This window comes from Danio aesculapii, chromosome 21 (genome assembly GCF_903798145.1).
Source record: "Danio aesculapii chromosome 21, fDanAes4.1, whole genome shotgun sequence".
NCBI classification, from domain to species: domain Eukaryota; kingdom Metazoa; phylum Chordata; class Actinopteri; order Cypriniformes; family Danionidae; genus Danio; species Danio aesculapii.
Window position 1 is genome coordinate 45887557 of NC_079455.1, and position 23564 is coordinate 45911120.

The 23564-nt window shown below is 37.6% G+C and overlaps 1 protein-coding gene across 1 annotated transcript in view; it reads right to left on the bottom strand.

The window, feature by feature from the left end:
- Positions 1-10486: 10486 nt before the first annotated feature.
- Positions 10487-23564, bottom strand: part of LOC130214805 (E3 ubiquitin-protein ligase UHRF2-like) — a 47268-nt gene continuing 34190 nt past the window's right edge. Inside the window, exons 9-16 of the mRNA XM_056446634.1 lie at positions 22304-22408; positions 21662-21768; positions 21418-21581; positions 15663-15799; positions 15306-15546; positions 14987-15138; positions 13175-13273; positions 10487-11763 (exon numbers count right to left, since the gene is read on the bottom strand). Of these exons, the coding sequence (XP_056302609.1) occupies positions 11617-11763; positions 13175-13273; positions 14987-15138; positions 15306-15546; positions 15663-15799; positions 21418-21581; positions 21662-21768; positions 22304-22408 (1152 nt within the window). The 3' untranslated portion in view covers positions 10487-11616. The remainder of the gene's footprint in view (positions 11764-13174; positions 13274-14986; positions 15139-15305; positions 15547-15662; positions 15800-21417; positions 21582-21661; positions 21769-22303; positions 22409-23564) is intronic.

The window sequence follows — 23564 nt, forward strand, 5'->3', positions numbered from 1 at the left end:
CAGAGTTCATGTAATTTCGGGTGTTAACTTCAGTTCAGCATTTTCACTTTCATTCAAGAACATTTCCTGCATGCCCCCCTGACAAACCAGATATTGGATGTGAGGAACTGCTGGAAGAGTGTTGTTTTAATGGAGTTTGACACCGCACGCCGTATGGGAGAAAAAAACCCTCCGTAATTCTCTGTAACTTAGATGCGCTCGGTAGATAGCGTCAGAAAACCATGTGCGTATAGACTATCCTGTCACAAAATGCAGCAAAAATCCCACAGGACAGGAATAGTTTGATTGCGGCGTTTACATGTTTACACTGGGAGAGCAGCATTTACAGCAGATCTTTCAGTCTATAATATTGCAGTGATAATAATGTACTGTAAACTGAGTAACTAAATCATTTTGACTGAGGGCTGTCTTTAAACACTGAAAGAGTACTGCTGATGATACGAACAAACTTTATCATCTGAATAAACATAAAGAAAGAACACTGATCACACACACTTACCAAATCTGTAGAGAGACAGGACCATCAACATGAACTGGAGCCGCGACTTTATAAAAAGGAAGATGAGCGGCAAAAGTGGATTTCACCATTTCCAAATGTGAAAAGCTCTCGGGTAAACAGTGTTCCTACAAACATATTTCAGTCGCGTGTTAGCAGACCACTGTAATCCACACGTGAGTTCAGCTGCGCTCTCAGAACGGGGAAATGGAAACAAAACCTTCATTGAGGCACATTAATAAACACAACACTGACGACCTGTATGTCTGAACAATTCTTCTTCCTCCACTTGTTTTAATTACGATTGGCAACACAACGTGGCTTGTCTCTGCCGTCTGAACATTGTAATAGGTAAAAACAGTCTTCAAAGCTCTATCATGCATATTAATGAAGCTGCACCTCATTCACAACAGAGCACGCTGATTGGTTCAAACCAAGTCTTTCTCATGAGTTAATGCTGAAGGCTCAAAGTCGTCACGTTGTGCTCGCCGGTACAGACAGCCAGTCTCCACGCTGGAATTCACACAAGGATCTAATCGCCGTGACAACATTTATTCTCAAACCAGAAGAACGAATTTGTTCAAAATAACGCAAAAACAACCAATTTTCACTCTTTAGTGAGATATATGTGTCCTAATAGTGTTTATAGCAGCGTGGGACACAGATATGACTGTCAACTAGGCATGGACTGGTGTAGCAGTCGGTTCTGTTCCCTTCCCCCTCTACGAAGCGTGTCCGCTAACAGCGTATGCAGACACACCCAAACACAACTGGATGCACGAAAAATGAAAAGGGACAAATGTGTTGGTAATGCATTCATGTCTTGCAATGTCAAAGTAGCGTAATAAGATGATTCTTACACTCCCGTTAAGTATTTTCTGTGGTTCTTGTTTGTATTCTTAGCTTTTTCCTAATGTCTGAGCTTTTCCGTACATCCAGTTGTGTTTGGGTGTGTCTGCATACGCTGTTAGCGGACACGCTTCGTAGAGGCGGAACTGGAATTCCAGAAGGGAACAGAATCGACTGCTACACCGGTTTAAGATTCCAGTGTTGGGCACTGCTTGATAAATCCAATAGCTTTTCAGTAGCTATTTTATTAGTGAAGTAGCGCAGTAGCGTCCACACAAGCTGCATTTACTGATAGCTAGGCCCACACGGAATCTGCGCGCGTAGAATTACGCAGATTTTTAGCCCATCATTAATTCTGTTTATTTACTTGAGTAAATGTGTGTAAATCAAGTTTTTTTAATCAATTAATGTAATCATTTATTATTATTATTATTATTTTAGGGGTTTTCAGCTTTATTGTGATAGGACAGTGGAGATTTTACAGACAGGAAACTGTGGGGAGCAGAGACAGGGGAAGGGTCGGCAAAGGACCTCAAGCCGGGAATCGAACTCGGGTCCCCGTGAACACCTAGGTGCCATGTGTCGACACACTAACCACAAGGCTATTGGCGCCGACAATTACAGTAATATTATTGACTAATATGAACATGTTCATCTGATTTATGTAGAATGCAGTTTGTACAGTAATATGTTCTGTCTTTTATTAGAGATATTATATGAGAGACTTGCTTTGTTTACCAAATAAAGTGAATCTAATTGGATTTGCAGTTTAAACATTAAATAAAAGTTAAAAAGAGATGATTTTTTATTTTTTATTTCACATATTAAGGTTTTAGTTGTGATACCCCCAAAATAATTCAGCAGAAATCCGCAGATTTTTAGCAAAATTCTCCACAGAAATAGCAAAAAACGTCTGCAGATTCCATCTGGCCCCGCCGATAGCAGATCAATAAGTGACGGCACAGACATTCACAGAGCTGTGAGGCCGGTGCCTAGCTGATGAAGGTAAATCCATAAGATGGTGAGAATGACGATTTCTTCATCCTTTTTTACGATGGTCGACAACAAACTTTGGTGGGTTACTGCCACCTCTCGCTCTGGTCGTTGATGTCGTAAATCAGTCATTGGGCTGACACGAGAAACTTGCTTGATGGAAAGATGACTGAGGGAGAGGAGTTACTGTAGTAAAGGCTAAAGTATACTACAGTAATTACTATTATTTCATGATAGTTATTAATGATACTACAATATGTAAGTTAGTGTAATTTAATGCTAATTCGTAAATATTCCTCTTTACTATACATGACTATAGTATTTTAAATGTGTAACAGCTGCTGTTATTGGACTTTTAGTTTCTGCTGTTATATACTGTAATGTGTTTCTGTTTGGTACAATATTATTTACAGTAAATAACTGAACAGTTCTGCCTCATATGATTGATTGACAGTTTTAGTGATCAGTAAGATATGAATGATAATTTAAGTTGCTTCGATTTAAAAATAAAAATTGCCAAAATAGCTTAAATGTAGCTGAGCGACTTCTGCAAAGTAGCTTTTAGCTTGGCTTGCTACATTTCCCAGGGTGTAGCTTTTAGTGTAGTTAAGCTACATTTTAAGTAGTGTAGCTTTTAGCTTAGCCCACTACATTTTTCTAGTAGCTTGCCCAACACTGTAAGATTCTGACGGTATGATAACCTTGGATAAAAATATCACGGTACCACAGTATTGTGATTCCTCCTCTAAAATATCGTCTTTTTAAATGTCCGGGTAAAAAAATACAACTTTTTTTCAGTTTGTAAACAATCTAATTTATTTTTTGAAAGATTTATAATATTTTGGAGCAGTAAACATGTCAGGCTAAGGGCCCTATCATACACCCGGCGCAATACGCGGCGTAATTGTTGTTTGCTAGTTTCAGCTCGGCACAAGAGTCGTTTTGACGTTTTACACCACGCTGTTTAAATAGCAAATGCATTTGCACTCATATGTGCGCCCATAGGCGTTCTGGTCTAAAAAAAGGAGGTGTGTTGAGGCGCATTGCTGGCGCGATGCTATTTAGAGGAACTTAAATAGATGATTCAGTAGATCAGATCAAAGCAGGTCTATAGTCCAGTGCAGAGCGTGTTAGCTGTGCGCCTCGCTTACACATTGCTTAATACACACAGGATGTACAGCAATACGCAAATATCTTTACAAATGAAAAAGAATTAAAGGATTAAAATATTACAAAAATTATTATTTTCTACATAAATATAAAAGCCATACTTTCATGCCTTCTTCATCTCAGGGGGCTTTTTCAGTTTATTCATGATGATCTGTATAATGTTATTATTATTAGCAGTATTATTCATTATTGGCATATTTGTTTTATTAAAAACAAGCTTAGATGTGCCCACCTGTCAGGTTTTAGACCACAGCATGTGTGTTAGGATATAACTCAGTGTTTTGACCACACTTCATTATTATTGTTCATTTATGCCTTTGCTAGAGTAAAACTGAATTTAGAAATAGTTTTGACACAAATCTTTGCGCTTAATAAACTAAATTAATTATGAATAGGCTAATGGATGTCTGTGTGTACAACACGTTTCCCTATCCACGAGAGTGAAAGTGAAAGTAAATAATGAGGAGGCTCATCTCTCATTCTGGAGCTGCAGATGCTCTGTTTAACTGTTTTCTCTCTAGTGAAGCGTTCAGTTTTCCCACTTACAAAGTCCGCCATGTGAATAGCAAATGCACCATGGCGCGGCGCAACTGGCTCTTAAAGGGAATGGGAGATGAGTCTCTGATTGGTTTATTCTCAAAACACACATATAACTCATTAAGAGAATAAGCTCAACCCTGTTAGACCGTGCACCATGGTGCAGAGCGGATTTTTCCATCCTTAAAATAGCAGAAGTGGATTCTGACACACCCCTAATGCTTTTGCACCATCAGCTTTGCACTTTGCGCCTGGATCGTCAAAATAGAGCCCTAAATCTTTCAGACCAATCAGTGACGTCTGCTGTCTTCATTAGTTTCAAAAACACTGATTTATTTACAATTTAAGACGGCATCTTTGGAGATCTTTCCTGCTGGAGACACTGTTGTACTAAAATACAACAATAATAAATCCTACACATACCTCAGGAACGGTATAGCAGAAAATCTTGGCGGTTTTAAAACCTTGACTTCTCCAAACCGCGGTATCGTGCCATGCCTGCTGTCAACATCTCAACACACGTGTTCTGGTGTTTGGTGACCCGTTAAGGACTGAAGGACAAACGCTCACACACTGACGGTGGAATCAAAATATTTAATAAGTACATAACAAGTATTATACCATGTATAAAATTTGGAATCACAATGATTAGCGAAGTGTGTGTGTATGAGAGTGTGTGTGTGTATGTGTGTGTGTGTATAGATCTGCCACACTGAGAGAGTAAGTGAATGAGGAGAATACAGCAGCAGCGGCGAGCGTCACGTCTTCAGAGAACAGAGAACAGCACAGAAACAGCAGAAGCGCAGAGAGAAACAGCCAAGAGCACAACACACACACACACACACGCACACGCACGCACGCACGCACACACACAGACAGCAGAGGATTGTGGGAATGAAGATTTACAGCTGCTGGAGGACTGAGCAGATCTGGAGGAGCAACGACAACACACACACGTGCACGCACACACACACACACACCCACACACACACTGACAGACGGAAAAACAACAGCAGAGGACGAGGAGGAGGAGTACACACACACACACACACACACACACACACACACACGCGCACACACTCATAAACACACTCACAAATGCACATATGTGCTAACATGCACGCACAGACACACACATGTATGCATGTACATATGCGCGCACACACACACAAAATCACGCACGCATACACGAACGCGAACACACACACACACAGATGTGCGCGCACACACACACACACACACACACACAGGAATGCATGCGCACACGCACACACACACACACGCACACACACACACACAAACATGCATGCACACCCATAGGCGATACACACTCATTAACACCCATGCGCACACATGCATGCTCACCCACACACACACATACACACAATCATCCACGTATACGCACACACACATACAAACATCTAAGCACACGCGCAAACACGTGCACACAGACACACGCAGTAATGCATGCATACACACGCACTCACTCATACACATCCACACACACATGCACGCACGCACAGACACAGGTATGCATGGACACATGCGCGCACGCTCATATGCATGCACAAATGAACACACATGCATGCACACACAATAATGCACGCATATGTGCATGCACACGCACACACAATCAGGCAAGCATTTGCGCACACACACTCATACACACATTTACACACACAGATGTACATACACTCACATTCTTACACTCACACATTAACATACTGTACAAAAACTCCTACACTCACATGCATACACACACACATACACACACTCTCTCTTTCATACATACACTGTACAAACATGCGCACACACACACACACACATTTTCTCTTTCTTTCTCACACTGACTGTAGCTCAGATTAATGTGTGTGTGTGTGTGTGTGTGTGTGTGTGTGTGTGTGTGTGTGTGTGTGTGTTTTCAGCAGGTCAGGCTCATCCATCACTGAAGCTGGTCTAATGCTCTGACACTGAAACCCATCTGAGCCCGTCACGGCACTGCAGATTTACACAGTAAGCGGACACATGAAACACATGTACACATGACGCTGCACTGCCACCATTAAAATAAACAGAACAAGACCCAAAAGGCAGAATAAAAGTCCCTAATGAGAACATGATAAGCGTCTGGGCTTACATGTGTTTCAATGGAAAGAAGCGTCTGACTTGCTTTAATGGTGAGACATGAGCCTGACGCGTGTCCAAATGTTTGCTTTTGATTTCAAAACTACACGAGGCATTAAGAAGATGAAGAGATTGAGAGTAATGACATCATTTCCCTAAAATCTGAGCACATTTCACCCCATTAAACTAATGCAGGAGACACTGATGTATTTAAAAACTGTATTTATACATTTATTCAATATTAAAACACATATATATCTAGAATCATGAGAAATAAAAGCAAAACTCAATGTTAAAATGGGATTAAATGTGTTTAAGTGCTGAAGAATAGGCTTTATTAAGTTTCTTCATGCTAAAAAAGGGATTTCTGGTGTGTTTGTGTTTGATTTTAGAGAGAAACACAATCTGTTCATCAGCAATAATTGCGTGAATATGTTGCATTAAGAAAATGAAGCCTATTTTATAATAATATTAGTATTATTTTTCCAATTTAAACAGTTTACACCATTAATATAAGGCAATAACTGATATATTAATAACTGTATTTATATAGTGGATTATTGAAACACTGAAATTGCTCAATTATCTTTAATATTAAGCTTGTTTCAATACTAATCTGCTCTAAAATAAAATAAAAAACAACATAAAAATATGAGATGCAAATCAAAAGCTTTCATATAATTTTGGGGTTAAATGTGTGAATGCTTTAAATATGTATAATATACTTATTCTCAAGGCAAAATGTCATTTCAATACTTCATAAGTTCATCAGTAATAACTGAGATTATATTAATAATTATATGCTGCATTAAGACAATTCAGCCTTTAAACAAAATAAGCCAAAAATATGATACTAATAAATGAGAAAAATAAGAGCAAATGCAAATAAAAAGGACAAATCTGGACAAATAATAGGAATTTGGGGTTAAAGTGCTTTAAATTAATCTTGAAAAATTAGGCATTAAGAGTCTTAAAGCAAAATGTGTTTATATGAACAATGAGATGTTGCTTATGAGTATTATTGACTATTTTGCCTTAAGAAAATGAAGCCTATTTTAAAGCAACAATTCATTCATTCATTCATTAATCTGGGGTCGCCACAGCGGAATGAACCGCCAACTCATCCAGCATTTGTTTTACACAGCGGATGGCCTTCCAGCTGCAACCCACTATTGGGAAACACATACATTCACACACACAAACACTACGGACAATTTAGCCTTCCCAATTCACCTGTACTGCATGTGTTTGGACTGTGGGGGAAACCGGAGCATCCGGAGGAAACCCACGGGAACGCAGGGAGAACATGCAAACTCCACACAGATACACCAACTGAGCCAATGCTCAAACCAGCGACCTTCTTGCTGTGAGGCGCCACTGCTTCGCCCTAAAGCAACAATAATGTCATTTTATATAATCTAAAGCATTTACAACATTAATAAAAGCAAAAATATTATACTAATAAATGAGAATGAAAAAATAACAAGTTAAAAAATGAAATGTAAAAAAAAAGAGCAAATGCAAACAGAAATAAAAGATCTGGGAAATGATTATAAATGAGCGGTTAAATGTGTCTGTGCTGCAGATGAAGCTTGATAAATCTGGCTTTAAGATTCTTAAAGCAACATGTAATTTCTAATGTGATTATGATTTATTTTATGGGGAAAAATGAGCTCTTGACAAATTAAATGAAAAATGATATTTTGCTGATGATTATTAATGATTCTTTTGCTTTAAGAAAATTAAGCCTATTTTAAAGGAACAATGCTGTCATTTTAATATAATCTAAACCATTAAAACATTAATATAAGCAAAACATATTATACTAATATATGCAAATGAGAAATCTAAATGAACATTAAAATAAAGAGATGCAAACAAAAACTCAAACATTTGGGAATATTAATGTGAATTAAGGATAAATGTGTAAATGCTTAAAATATGTATTAAAGTTTCTTACAGCAAAATGTCTTTTCAATTTTTTCTAAATGGTGAAAAATGAGCTCTTAATTAGTTCATAAGTAATAATTGAGAAGATTTTAATAATTATATGGCGCAATAGGAAAAAATGAAGCCTTTTTAAAAATATAATCAAGTTTTTCCCAATAATATGAAGTTTAAAATATGATACTAATATATGAGAAATAACTTAATAAAAAATAAGCAAATAAAAATTAAAATCTGAGAAAATGAATATGAATTTGGGGATTTTTTTAGATAAATCTTGAAAAAACTGGTTTTAAGTTTCTTAAAGCCAAATATAACGTCTAATGTGATTATGAATTATTTTATGGAGAACAATGAGCTCTTGAGGTACTCACAATAATATTTAGCTTATGATTATTAATGATTAAAATTATTATTTTGCTTTAAAATTAAGCCCATTTTAAAGTAACAATAATGTCATTTTTACATAATCTAATCCGTTTACAACATTAATATAAGCACAAATATTATGCTAATATATGCAAATGAGAAATCACAATTAACATAAAAACAAAGAAATGCAAATTAACACTCAAAATTAAAATCAGGGTAAATGAATATGAATTTGGGGAATTTTACAGGTGAATCTTAAAAGAATTGATTTTAAAATTCTTTAAGCAACATGTCATTTCTAATGTGATTATTAATTACTTGATGGAGGAAAATGAGCTCTTGAAGTACTCAAATTTATAATTTGCAAATGATTAATAATGATTCTTTTGCTTTAAGAAAATTAAGCCTATTTTAAAGTAACAATGCTGTCATTTGTACATAATCTAATCCATTTACAACATTAATATAAGCAAAAATATTATGCTAATATATGCAAATGAGAAATCCAAACTAACATAAAAAATTTGAGATGCAAATAAAACTCAGAAGTGAGAAATCTGGGAAAATGTATATGAATTTGGGGTTAAATGTGTCAGTGCTTTAGATAAATATTAAAAGAAATAGAGTTTAAGATTCTTAAAGCAAAATATAATTTCTAATGTGATTCTGATTTATTTTATTGGGAAAATGAGCTCTTGAGGTACTGAGATTATATTTAGCTTATGATTATTAATGATTCTTTTGCTTAAAGAAAATTAAGAAAATGACCTCATCTTTATATAATTTTAACCATTAATAACATTAATATAAGGTAATTATATATGCAAATGAGAAATCTAAATAACATTAAAATGAAGAGATGCAAATAAACACTCAAAAGTCCAAATCTGGTGAAAATGAATATGAATATGAGGTAAAATACATCAGTGCTTTCAATAAATCATGATAAAATAGTTTAAGATTCTTAAAGCAAATTGCAATTACTAATGTGTTTATGTTTTAGTTTATGGGGAACAACGAGCCATTGAAGCGACTGAAAATTATATATATGATTATTAATGATTAATTTGATTATTTTGCTTTAAAGAAATCAAGAAATAATTACAGCATTTTTATATCATTTAAATAATTAATACAATTATACAAGCAAAAAATATATACTAATATATTCAAAAATAACTTTAACATTAATATAAGGTAAAGAAATTATGCTAATATATGCAAATGAGAAATCAAAATAGCTTTAAAAATAAGAGATGCAAATAAAAACGTATATAAAAGTCAAAATCTGGGAAAATTAATATAGATTTGGTGTTAAATGTGTCAGTGCTTTACATTAATTTAAGTTTCTTAAAGCAACATGTAACTTCTAATGAGTTTGTTTTATTTGATGGAGAATAAGGAGCTCTTTTACTTAAGATTATTAATGATTCTTTTCTTTTAAGTAAATTAAGTGTATTTTAAAGCAACAATGACAACTTTATATCATTTAAACCATTTACATTAATATAAGCAAATAATATTATGCTAATATATGCAAATGAGAAATCAAAAACAGCTTTAAATATAAGAGATAATAAAAAATTAATAAGTAAAAATGTAGAAATATTCATATGAATTTGGTGTCAGTGCTTTAACATTAATCTTGATAAATTTGGCTTCAAGATTCCTACAGCAAATATTAATTTCTAATGTGATTATGATTTAGTTTATGGGGGAAAATGAGCTCTTGAAGAGAATAAAGATGATATTTCGCTGATGATTATTAATGATTATTTTACTTTAAGTAAATGAAGCCTATTTTAAAGTAATAATGATGCAATCTTTAAATATTTTAAACTATTTACAACAATAAAAGCAAAAATATTATGCTAATATATGCAAATGAGAAATCTAAATTAACATAAAAATAAAGAAATGCAAATAAAAACTCTAAATTAAAATCAGGGTAAATGAATATGAATTTGGGGAATTTTTTATAGATGACTCTTGAAAGAATTGATTTTAAGTTTCTTAAAGCAAAATGTCATTTCTAATGTGATTATTAATTACTTGATGGAGGAAAATGAGGTACTAAAATGTAAATTTTGCTGATGATTATTAATGATTATTTTAGAGATAATAAAAAACTAATTAGTAAAAATGTAGAAATATTAATATGAATTTGGTGTTAGTGCTTTAACATTAATCTTGATAAATTTGGCTTCAAGATTCCTACAGCAAATATTAATTTCTGATTTAGTTTATGGGGGAAAATGAGCTCTTGAAGAGAATAAAGATGATATTTTGCTGATGATTATTAATGATTATTTGCTTTAAGTAAATGAAGCCTATTTTAAAGCAACAATGACATCATCTTTACATAATCTAAACCAGTTATAGCATTAATATAAGCAAATAATATTATGCTAATATATGCAAATGAGAAATCAAAAACAGCTTTAAATACAAGAGATAATAAAGAACTAATTAGTAAAAATGTAGAAATATTCATATGAATTTGGTGTCAGTGCTTTAACATTAATCTTGACAAATTTGGCTTCAAGATTCATACAGCAAATATTAATTTCTAAAGTGATTATGATTTTTTGGGGGAAAATGAGCTCTTTAAGAGAATAAAGATGATATTTTGCTGATGATTATTAATGATTATTTTACTTTAAGTAAATGAAGCCTATTTTAAAGTAATAATGATGTCATTTTCATATAACTTAAACCATTTACAACATTAATATAAGCTAAAATATGCTAAAATATGCAAATGAGAAATCAAAAACAGCTTTAAAAATAAGAGATGCAAATAAAAGTAGAGTCAAATGTTGAAATGAATTTGGGGTTAAATGTGTCAGTGCTTTAGATTCATCTTGATAAACAGACTTTAAGACTCTCAGTGCAAAACATCATTGCCTATTGTGAGGGGTTATTTTCTGCTGAACTGTGTGTGTGTGTGTGTGTGTGTGTGTGTGTGCGTGTGCGTGTGCGTGTGTGTGTGTGTGTGCGTGCGTGCATGTTGCTCCTCAAGCTGCAGGAAAACCGTATGGAGTGGTGTGATGTCAGGCTGTGTGTGTGTGTGTGTGTGTGTGTGTATGCGTGTGTGTGTGTGTGTGTCTGTGTACGTGATCAGACACTCATCGGCCTTTGCTGTATCCGGGGAAGAACTGATCCAGGAGCAGCTGCAGGCTTTTATTGAGGCTCATACTGTAGTCTTTGCCCAGGTCATGTCTGCAGGCGGGACAGGTGAACACCTCAGCGCGGAACGACCTCTGGAGACACGACTGCACACACACACACACACACACACACACGCACACACACACACACTATTATACAAGCGTTCAGCTGTAGGGTTGTGTGATACATCATGTGATGAAGGTGTGAGCAGTGATGTTTATTTCATCTGTGTGCATTTGTGTCTTGCATGAATTAGTTGTTCAACCGGTTCTGACCAATCAGACGAGGCCGTTCTATCTTTAACCCCGCCCCCAGAAGAGTCTACACAATCATCACACACACACACAATCATGCACTTTTTCATCACAGACTAATCACATAATTATAGGATGTAGTTTAGCTAGGTGAACACACACACACACACACACACACACACACACACACACACACACACACACAGACACGCCCACATACATACACACAAATCATACACACAAGCAAATGATATGCTTTTAGGATGCAGTTTAAGTAGGTGCACACATGCAGGCTTACGTTCACGAACACACACATTCACACACAAAGACACACACACATGCACATACGCAAGCATGCATGCACACACGCATACACACACACAAACACCAACACATGCCCACATACACATACACAGACGCAAACACGCACACACACATTCATGAACACACACATTCACACACGAAGACACTCTCACACACACACACACACATTCATACACACACACATTCACACACAAAGACACTCTCACACATGCACACACACATTCACACACAAAGACACTCTCACACATGCACACACACATTCACACACAAAGACACTCTCACACATGCACACACACATTCACACACAAAGACACTCTCACACATGCACACACACATTCACACACAAAGACACTCTCACACATGCACACACACATTCACACACAAAGACACTCTCACACATGCACACACATACACAAACACCAACACTTGCGCACGGGCACATACACAGATGCAAGCACACACACACACATGCACGCACACACACATTCATGAACACACACATTCACACACATGGACACACACACACATACGCACGCATGCATGCACACGTATATACACACACACACACGCGCACATACATAGACGCAAGTACGCACACACATGCTCACACACATTTATGAACACACACATTCACACACAAACACTCGCACACATACACACACACTCACGCACACATGCATAGACACACGCACAAACACATGCATCCACAAACATGCACACACGTAAACACACACGCATACACACACAAAGACACTCTCACACATGCACACATACACACACACACACATGCACGCATGCACACAAACAAACACCAATTATTGTAAACTATTGTCATTATTGTAAAACTCCTAAACAATATTGTGTGTGTGTGTGTGTGTGTGTGTGTGCGTGTGTGTGTGTGTGTGTGTGTTTTCCCGGTGTGGTGAGCGTGACTGACCTTACAGACGGTGTGTGAACACTCGGTGGTCACAGGCTGAAACGACAGCTCCTGACAGCACACACACATGAACAGCTGCTCCACTTTACGCAGGAAGTTCTGCAGGACGACAGGAAGTCAAGCAGATTAACACCACGTTTAAGTGTGTGTGTGTGTCAATATGTGTTTGTATGAGTGTGAGCTCATATTTTTATGCATGTGTTTATTTGTGTGTTTGTATGTGTGTGTGTATATGTATACGTTAATTTGAGTATGTCTTTGTGTTTATATATGCATGTCTATGTAGGTGTGTGTTTGTTTATATGTTTGTGTGTTTATATATATATATATATATATATATAAGTGTTGATATATGTATGTGTGTGTTTAGGTGTATGTGTGTTGATATATCTATGTGTGTGTTTATATATGTATGTGTGTGTTTATGTGTATGTGTGTCTATACATGTATGTGTGTGTTTATATATGTATGTGTGTTTATATGTGTGTGTGTTTATGTGTATGTGCGTTTATATATGTATGTGTGTGTTTATATGTGTGTGTGTTTATGTGTATGTGTGTGTGTTTATGTGTATGTGTGTTTATATATGTATGTGTGTGTTTATATGTGTGTGTGTTTATGTGTATGTGTGTTTATATATGTATGTGTGTGTTTATATGTGTGTGTGTTTATATATGTATGTGTGTTTATGTATTTGTGTGTTTATATATGTATGTGTGTTTATGAATGTGTATATGTTTATATATGTGTGTTTGTATGTTTGTTTCTATATGTATGTGTGTGTTTGTGTACGTGTGTTTGTGTGTATGTGTTTATATGTGTATGTGTTTTTATTTATATATATATATATATATATATATATATATGTGTGTGTGGGTGTTGTGTTATATATATATATGTATGTGTGTGTTTATATATGTATGTGTTTATATGTGTATATGTGTGTTTATATGTGTATATGTGTGTTTATATGTGTATGTTTATGTGTATATATATATATATATTTATGGCATGTTTATATGTGTGTGTTTTTATATATATATATATATATATATTTTGTGTTTTTATGAATGTGTGTGTTATCTATATATATATATATAATGTATGTGTGTGTTTATATAGTATGTGTGTTTTTATATATGTATGTGTGTGTTTATATGTATGTGTGTGTTTATATGTGTGTGTGTGTTTTATGTGTGTGTGTGTTTATGTGTATGTGTGTTTATATATGTATGTGTGATTATTTATGTGTTTGTGTTTATATATGTATGTGTGTGTTTATATGTGTGTGTGTTTATGCGTATGTGTGTATATATATGTATGTGTGCTTATATATGTATGTGTTTATATATGCGTGTTGTGTGTGTGTGTGCGTATATATAAATAAAATAATATATATATATATATTATATATATAATAAAATATATAAATATATATATATATATATATATATATATATATATATATATGTGTGTGTGTGTGTGTTTAAATATGTATGTGTTTATATGTGTGTTGTGTGTGTGTGCATATATATACATATATATATATATAATATATATATATATATATATATATTCTATATATATATATATATATATTTGTGTGTGTGTGTGTGTGTGGTGTGTGTGTGTTTATATATGTATGTGTTTATATACGTGTATGCGTTATATATATATATTATTATATAGTATTGTGTGTGTTTATATGTAGTGATTTATGTATGTGTGTTAATTATATGCATGTGTGTGTTTATATGTGTGTGTGTGTGTCTGTGTATATGTGTGAGTGTATACTGTATGTGTGTGTGTTACCGGTCCCTCCGTCAGGAAGCTCATAGCCTCGTCCCACAGTTTCCTGTTAGGTTCGTCTTCCTGTATGAGATTCCTCTGCTGTTCTGACAGAACGAACGACTCCACTTCCTTCAGACGCTTCTCCTGCGGCTCCTCCTGCTCCTCACACACACCTGACACACATAAACACACACAGGTGATTAAATACAGTAGGTTCCTCAACAACAGGGGGCGCTGTGTGTGTATGAGTGTGCATGTCTGTGAAAGTGTTTGTCTGTACATGTATGTGTGATTGTGTGTGTGTGTGTGTGTGTGTGTGTGTGTGTGTGTGCGCGTGTACTTGTGCTGTCGTCCTCCTGCATGTCTCCTCCGCTGTCGTCGCTCTGTTCTTCTTCTTCTTCTTCTTCAGCGTTCAGCGCAGGTTGTTTCTCCTCTTCCTCTTCTTCCTCCTCCTGCAGTTTCTTCAGTCGGGAGCATCGAGGTCTTCCTCTCTTTCTGCTGCGTGATTGGCTGCCCGTCGCCCGCACTGTCGCCTCACGCTTCGTCTTATTGGCCATCGCCTCCAGATAACCAGGAGGATACTGAACACACACACACACACACACAGGTTTGTTTTTGTGAACTGTGGGGTCATTCCACAAGTCTCCATTGTTTTACACACACACACACACACACACACACACACACACACACACACCTGCACTTTGAGGCCCAGTTTCTTGCTGCGCTCGATGCCCTCAGGTGTCCACGGCGCGGGCTCCAGATCATCTCTCCGCAGCAGGTACCGCCACACCAGAAAACCACACTTCCCGATCTCCGGCCAGTACTTGACCACCTGACACACACACACACATACACACACACAGAGATATAAATGTCATCAGGCATCCTCTGGTGTGTGTGATCATGTTGTGATGATGATCTGTTGATGTTTACAAGCTGTTTAATGTGAGAAACCGACATCAGATGTTCCTGTGATGATCAGTTATTCACAGCTAAACACACACACTATTATTCACTGTGAGCAGCTTTATTTAGCAATGTTTGTGTGTGTGTGTGTGTGTGTGTGTGTGTATATATATGCGTGTGTTTGTATTAGGACTGCAACAACGAATCGATTAATTACTAAAAGCATTGGCAACAAATTTCATAATCGATTCGCTGTTGCGCGACACGGAGACGTTTGGTTAAAACACGGCCTGACCAGTGAACACGGTCTCTCTCCGTCTCTCGCGCACTGATAGAGTTCAGCGCCTCAAAGACAGGGATGATGCGGAAGGGAGCAACAGCTGGGTAAATCACTACAGACTCCTACTTTTGTTCTGTGTTGAAGTGAGAACTGTAAAGTCCCTGGTGCTGTTGTTTTGTGTCTGGTGCTGAGACAGAGAAAGACAGCGGGGTTAAGTTGGTTTTGTTTTCGGTATCCCGGACACATTCAGCGATAGACGGCATGAACTCAAAAAACTCAAAATACCAAAAAAAGATCTAAACTGTGTTTCCTACAAAAAGACAAAGCAGGATCTGTTTCACAGCTGTCTTTTTCTTTTTTGTCACTCGATATTACGAGCACTGCTTCGTTTAAGCAGTCACAACCATAGACTGTAAAATATATGGACGGAGTATCCGTGACGTCACCCATAGGTTTCTGAGGAGCGCAAAAGAAGCTACAAGTAGCGTGGCCAACCGTTCACCATTTTGTATTGCGCGTCATCGCACCCCACGGCGGGATACCAAACAAGGGGAAAGAGGCGGAGAGTGGGCGGAGCTACAGACACCTGCTGGCACACTGCTTGGAGCTGGCAGACAGATTTTTACTTGGGAGAAACGGATTGATACTCTATTACTGCGACTCGTTTGTGTTCTGACCACATGTGCTTGGCTGTACACCTATATCAATAAAGTGTTTAGACTTTTAAAACACTTTAGTAATACATGAGCCACTAAACATTGCTCTTATGATGTTTTTCTACAGAGGAAACGCAAATTACTTCCCAACACTTCAGATATAGTGTGTGTTAGTAAATGCAAAGACTATTGATGAACTCCAGCATAACACTGTATGACAACGCTTCAGATGACTGTTCTAGAGCCTACAGCTAATGAATCTGTCAGATTCTGGAGTGCTTTACGGGTCTAAAGAAAAATATAAATGATAATGATCTTAAATAAAACACACACATTTATAGAGATGGTGTATAAGTATATAACTTTACTCACATGGGAAACGAGGCCATATGAATGGTTTGTGAGCACAATTAAATGCACACAGCATCCCATATCATCTGATAATTGTAAGAAATAAGTCCAAAAGGCAGCTGACTGTGTAAAGCCACATAAAACAACACAAAAATACGATGAATATGCCGAGATCAGTGGCTAATCTGCCGGATTCAGCTGAGGTGAAGTGACGGCGACCAGCGAGACCTAGCTGTCACTCAAGTGGCCACGCCCTTAATTATGCAAACTTATATAACCTAATATAAAGGAAATGGATGAGTTATAAAAAATTCACCCCCCCTCACAGTTGTCATGGAGGGTAATAATAGCTATATGAACCAAAATGGTTCTTTGTACCAGGGCTGTAAACACCTTTTTTCTGCTGTAAAGTTGGCCATTCTGACAGTGGGCTCAATTACAATTTGCTCTATTATGGAGCCAGGACTAGCGGAATTTTGATGAATTGCAGTTTCAGTTACTTCCGTATTGGCTTCCCGAGGGAGAGCGGGAGGTTGCCGCTTGGTCGCAACAAGCGTTTAAACCGGAAGAGCTCTCAGTTAGGGACCGTCGGAAAAGTGCTTCTTTTTTCGTTTTTTTTTTTTTCCCGAAAACAAAACCAACTAAACTCCGCTGAGAAACACATGTCATATCATCACAATTGAGCAGCGTTTTAACCGCCTAATGCTTAATTTATTTTTTAGACGTGTATACACACAAGTACTAGTAAAATAAGACATTTAGAGTTTGTAAAACACACAACGGAGTCAATCCATTCAAATATAATTAGCAGATGTGTTTTATTAATTTCAGATACACATAGGCTACGTTCACACTGCCAGGCTTAGTCCTCAAATCTGCTGTTTTCTCAGATCTGATGGTTCTGCATGGCTGTTCACACTGCTCTTATAAATGTGGCCGATATCAGATTTGCAGTGTGAACAGATCCTGTTCCTAAACTGACCCGCATGTGCAAAAGTAGAGTTACGGACAGCACAACATGTCTAATTATGCACACAGTGTGTATACTGTATGAAGTAAGCACGTTATCAGATCATGCTTATATGATTATTACTCTTCACAGACAACCGTAGTGTGTTTCATCAACTGTAAATGATAATAGGCAGTCTTCACGTATGGAGAAGCCGACGCCATCTCTATCCCTAATCTATTTACTCACTACTATGCGCAGACCTGACTGAGTGTTTTAATATTATCACACAAAAGAAACTCAATGGTTGTATCTACTGCTTGTACTGTGAAACATCACGGGCTCTTTATGATTATTTGGATGTTGCGTTGCTTTAATTAGTATTATTCATTCCAATTAAAATCAATCAAATGTTCTGCTACTACTAATGTGTATTTCAGCATTTGAGATCTAAAATAAGTCACTTGTGATTGAAGACACTGATCATTTGTGATTTATGACGTGTGTGTATATGTGTGTTCATGTGTGTATGTTTGTGAGTGCGAGTATGTATATGTATATGTGTGGATATATATGTGTGTTTATATATGTGTGTGTATGTTTGTGTGTGCACGTGTGTGTATATGTGTGTTCATGTGTGTGTGTTTGTGAGTGTGAGTATGTATATGTGTGGATATATATGTGTGTTTATATATGTGTGTGTATGTTTGTGTGTATATGTGTGTTCATGAGTGCGACTATGTATATGTGTGGATATATATGTGTGTTTATATAAATGTGTGTGTATGTTTGTGTGTGCACGTGTGTGTATATGTGTGTTCATGTGTGTATGTTTGTGAGTGCGAGTATGTATATGTATATGTGTGGATATATATGTGTGTTTATATATGTGAGTGTATGTTTGTGTGTGCACGTGTGTGTATATGTGTGTTTATGTGTGTATGTTTGTGTGTGCACGTGTGTGTATATGTGTGTTTATGTGTGTATGTTTGTGAGTGCGAGTATGTATATGTATATGTTTGGATATATATGTGTGTTTATATATGTGTGTGTATGTTTGTGTGTATATGTGTGTTCATGAGTGCGACTATGTATATGTGTGGATATATATGTGTGTTTATATGTGTGTGTATGTTTGTGTGTGCACGTGTGTGTTCATGTGTCTATGTTTGTGAGTGCGACTATGTATATGTATATGTGTGGATATATATGTGTGTGTATGTTTGTATATATGTGTGTGTTTGTGGAAATTTATGTATGTGTGTTAGTGATGCGCGGATGGCGGTTATATCCGTGGGCGCTGTCAGGTAATAAAAAAAATACATTCTGATTAATTGCGGGTGGGTCGCGGGGGGATGTAGCGGGGCATGGCTGTGAACCAACGAAAAAGCAGTGAGTGGGCTTTGCAGAATGGGAAGATATGAGACGCCCAAAATAATGGATGAAGTGCAAGAGTAGCCTACTGAGGTGTTAAAGCTTCAGTTAGAGGAGTCATCAGAGGAAAATCTGCTCTCGTTCTGGGAGAAACAAGATCGCTTACACGACTGCAGCGCCCTGCGAGGAGAATCTTGTTCATTCCTACAACAAGCGGTGAAAGCGAACGCTCATTCAGTGCAGCTGGCCACGTTTTGGAGGCGAGGCGGAATCGCCCGAATCCAGGCACAGTAGATGCTGTTCTGTTTTTGCACAGTGCGCAGAAAAAGGCCAAGTAAACACAACATAGCTGCCGTATAGGCTGAAGCGGCACCCTTTTTGTTATTTAGTTCCCTTATCTGTAAACGCTCTAATGTCTTATTTTGACTTTCTGTATCTATTAGAAAATGAAGAAAATGTAGTCTAAAGATGTTATGAACCGCACAGTTTTGCGTGTATATTCTTTCTGTCTCTATCCGTCTCTCTTTCTCTCTCTCTCTTACTGGCCCTATCATTTTTACAGGTACCGCCTACTTCGAAGTACTATTGGCCTGACAGGACTGCCACTCTAAATCAACCATGTGACGACGACTTCTCTCTTCTGCTAATCACGATTGTTGCAGAGCTCTTTAAATAGGAAGCGCAACAGGAAGAGATGAGCTGCCGCTGCTGCTGTTGTTGTTTTGGGCTTGTTGTCTGTTGGTGGTGTCCGTGTGTTTTGTAGCTGTTACTGATGTTGACTTTGAGGTGAGATTTGTTTGAGAGTTCTGATGTGTGTTTTTACATCTTCAGCCCGCTAAATGCTCCATTTCAAAACCTTCTGTGACTTATGACAAGGGAGATCTGGAACAACATAGTAAGTCACGTGACATACATACTTTGCACGCAGGATTATTGATGTATAGACACACTAGTTAGCGAAGTGCGCTAATTTTGTATTTCTATTTTCAGATTAGTGTAAGTTCAGGGCGCTTTTGGCGCTGAAGATTTTTCTTTTCATATTGTTTCTTATTTAGTGGTTTGGGGAGGAGTTAAGGGAATATTTTTGTTATATTTATTTCTTAGATTTTTGCTAGCGCAACTTCAGTTCCCTCTCCCGGGTTTATCTTGGTTATTTTCAACTTCATCTTATTGTTTATAATATTGTACATACTGTGGGAGCATACATCTTTTGCGGTGCTAATTTGTAGTTGTGTCTTCTCTTGCCATTTTAATCTCCAGTTTATACTTTGGTCATCTTTATGTTACTCCTTTAATTCCCTAGACATATTTTAATCAAGGATCGTAACAAAAGACAAACTTTTGTTTTTATAAATTAATATTTATTTAAAAACGTTTACGATTAGCGTATTATTTTACTATCAGAGAAGCGCAGATTACAGGTCACTGAATCTGCTGTTAATATCCACGGTGACCAGAGCCGGCGCGTCCATAGAGGCGACCCAGGTGGCAGAATAGAGAGGTCGTACACGCGCAATCACACCCTCGTCTCTCGTTTCGCTTTCGGTATGAGAGCGGCATGAGCATCTTTCGCCTAGAGCTCCAGTTCAGTTTGCTCCGGCCCTGACGGTGACCTATCATGCCTAAAACAAAGAATTCAATTATTAAAGTGACGATCGGATGCGGGTCGGGTGCGAATACATATATCAGATAAAACTATATGTGCGGGCGGGTGGCGGGTGTACGATTAGTATGAAGACACGGATTTGGGTGGCATTTTCAGCTGATCCGCGCATCTCTAATGTGTAAGTATATGCGTTTGTGTGTTTTATGTGTGTATGTTTGCGAACCTGAGTATGTTCATGTGTATGTGTGTTTGTGGATATATATATATATATATATATATATATATATATATGTATATATGTGTGTGGATATATGTGTGTGTGTGTACCCTTATAAATGCCGTCGTATCTGTTTCCCTCCTCAGGAGCGTATTTGCTGATGCGTCGGCCCTTGGAGCTGCGGATCACCCTCACCGGTTTTCCCGCTCTCCAGTTTCGAGACTCGGCCCCGTTCTTGTCATTGAGCGGCGCGTCGCAGTTCAGCGCCAGAGCCCTGAGAGGTCAGAGGTCAACGAGAAACACGCACAGCCACATGACATAAGCAAGAGAGATCACCTGGATCACATGGATCACCTGTTCATGTGTGTGAGCGTCTGATCGAACGAGTGCTCGCCGATGCGCTTGTTTCCCGACAGGTCACGACCTCCGCTGCCGGTGTAGGTGAACTCGTCACCCCGATCCTGAAACCAGCAAAACACGCACAAACACACACGCGCACACACACACAACTATAGTAATTGAAACTATAGTAAAGTGGTGATTCTACAGTTGCTATGGTAACAAAACTTCTATACTGGTTTATTCGTTGTGGTGATTCTACAGTTGCTATGGTAACATCAATTTTAGTAATTGATCTGTTGTGATGATTCTACAGTTGCCATGGTAACACAACAAATATAATAATTGATCTGTTGTGATGATTCTACAGTTGCTATGGTAACGCAACCACTACAGTATATTAATTGATATGCTGTGGTGATTCTACAGTTGCTATGGTAACGCAATCACAACAGAATAAGTGTAGTAATTGATCTGTTGTGATGATTCTACAGTTGCTATGGTAACGCATACTGAGGTCAAATATGGAGGAGGTTTGACTGTACCAAAATTTGGATACCGCTCAAGCCTAGCGGACACTTCTGTTCAAAGTGATTTACATACACATACATAAGCAGAGCATACACAATACATAATCGCTAATAAAGCAACACTCACAACTTCATCCTCGAATCCTCCAGCGAGCACCAGTGAATACGAGCCGTCGTTGCTCCGTCCATGAATTCCTCCAACATGCGGCCTGTGAACGCCGGCTTCACTCACCTGAGCACACAAACACAGATGAAAGGGGCAGTTCACACTAGAATGAACATTTCCTCAGCATTCCACTCGAGAGGTTGTAAACGTTTAGGAGTTCCTTTCTTCTGTTGAACACAAAACTAGATATTCTGAAGAGTGTCAAAGCAAGAGCAAAAAATACTGAGGATGTCTGTGTTTCCATCCAAAGATGCAAATAATACTTATGCACAAATCTGGAATATTGCATTGAACATTAGCGAATAAAGCAGCGTTTAATAACGTTTTAATTAAAATGCATTGTTGCCTTGGTATCGCAAGCATAAAGTACACAGAAGATATCGACACTGTAAAACTGCTCAATAATTAAGATGTGTTGACGTAATTATTATCTGCTTCAAACTGTTGAGTCGAGATGTAAACAGAAAAGGGCAAATTTAAGCTTTTCCTTTATTTACTTTAGCATTTTATTAGAGCATAACGAATCGTACGCTGGCCGAGAGAGCTTAACGCGCTGCAATTTAAGAAAGCACATGCAATTACAAACACTAACAACTGAAGAAACGCGGTGCAAATTGGTCACAACACTGTTGTCCCCATCAATACACTGGGGTGTTAGGACCCACACAGACAGCAGGTTGAGCGCCTCCTGCTGGCCTCACTAACACCACTTACAGCAACCTAGCTTTCCCATGTGGTCTCCCATCTCGGTTCTGACCATACGCAGCCTTGCTTAGCTTCAGTGGGCGACCATGTGAGAGCTGAAGAGAGCTAGCTGCCGGCTTGAAACACACAAAACTCAGGGCTTCTAGTAGTACCTAGAATAGCAAAGTCGAGTAAAGGAGGTCGAGCCTTCTCATTTATAGCTCCTAAACTCTGGAATAGCCTTCCTGATAACGTCCGAGGCTCAGACACACTCTCCCAATTCAAAACTAGATTAAAGACCTCTCTGTTCAGTAAAGCATACACTTAGTGCACCACTTAGGGGGCTTCCACACAGGTTCTGCATCTTGTTGATATACACTGTGAACAGCAGCTACGCTAATTATTTTCTTTATTCTCCATTTCCACCTGGGGATACTCTTCCCGAGGCCCTCAGACTATGCAGAGTCACTGATTCGATCCAAGACCAACGACGAGATGATCCCAAGGTTTCCATATCCTGGAAAGGCCGTATCCTGAA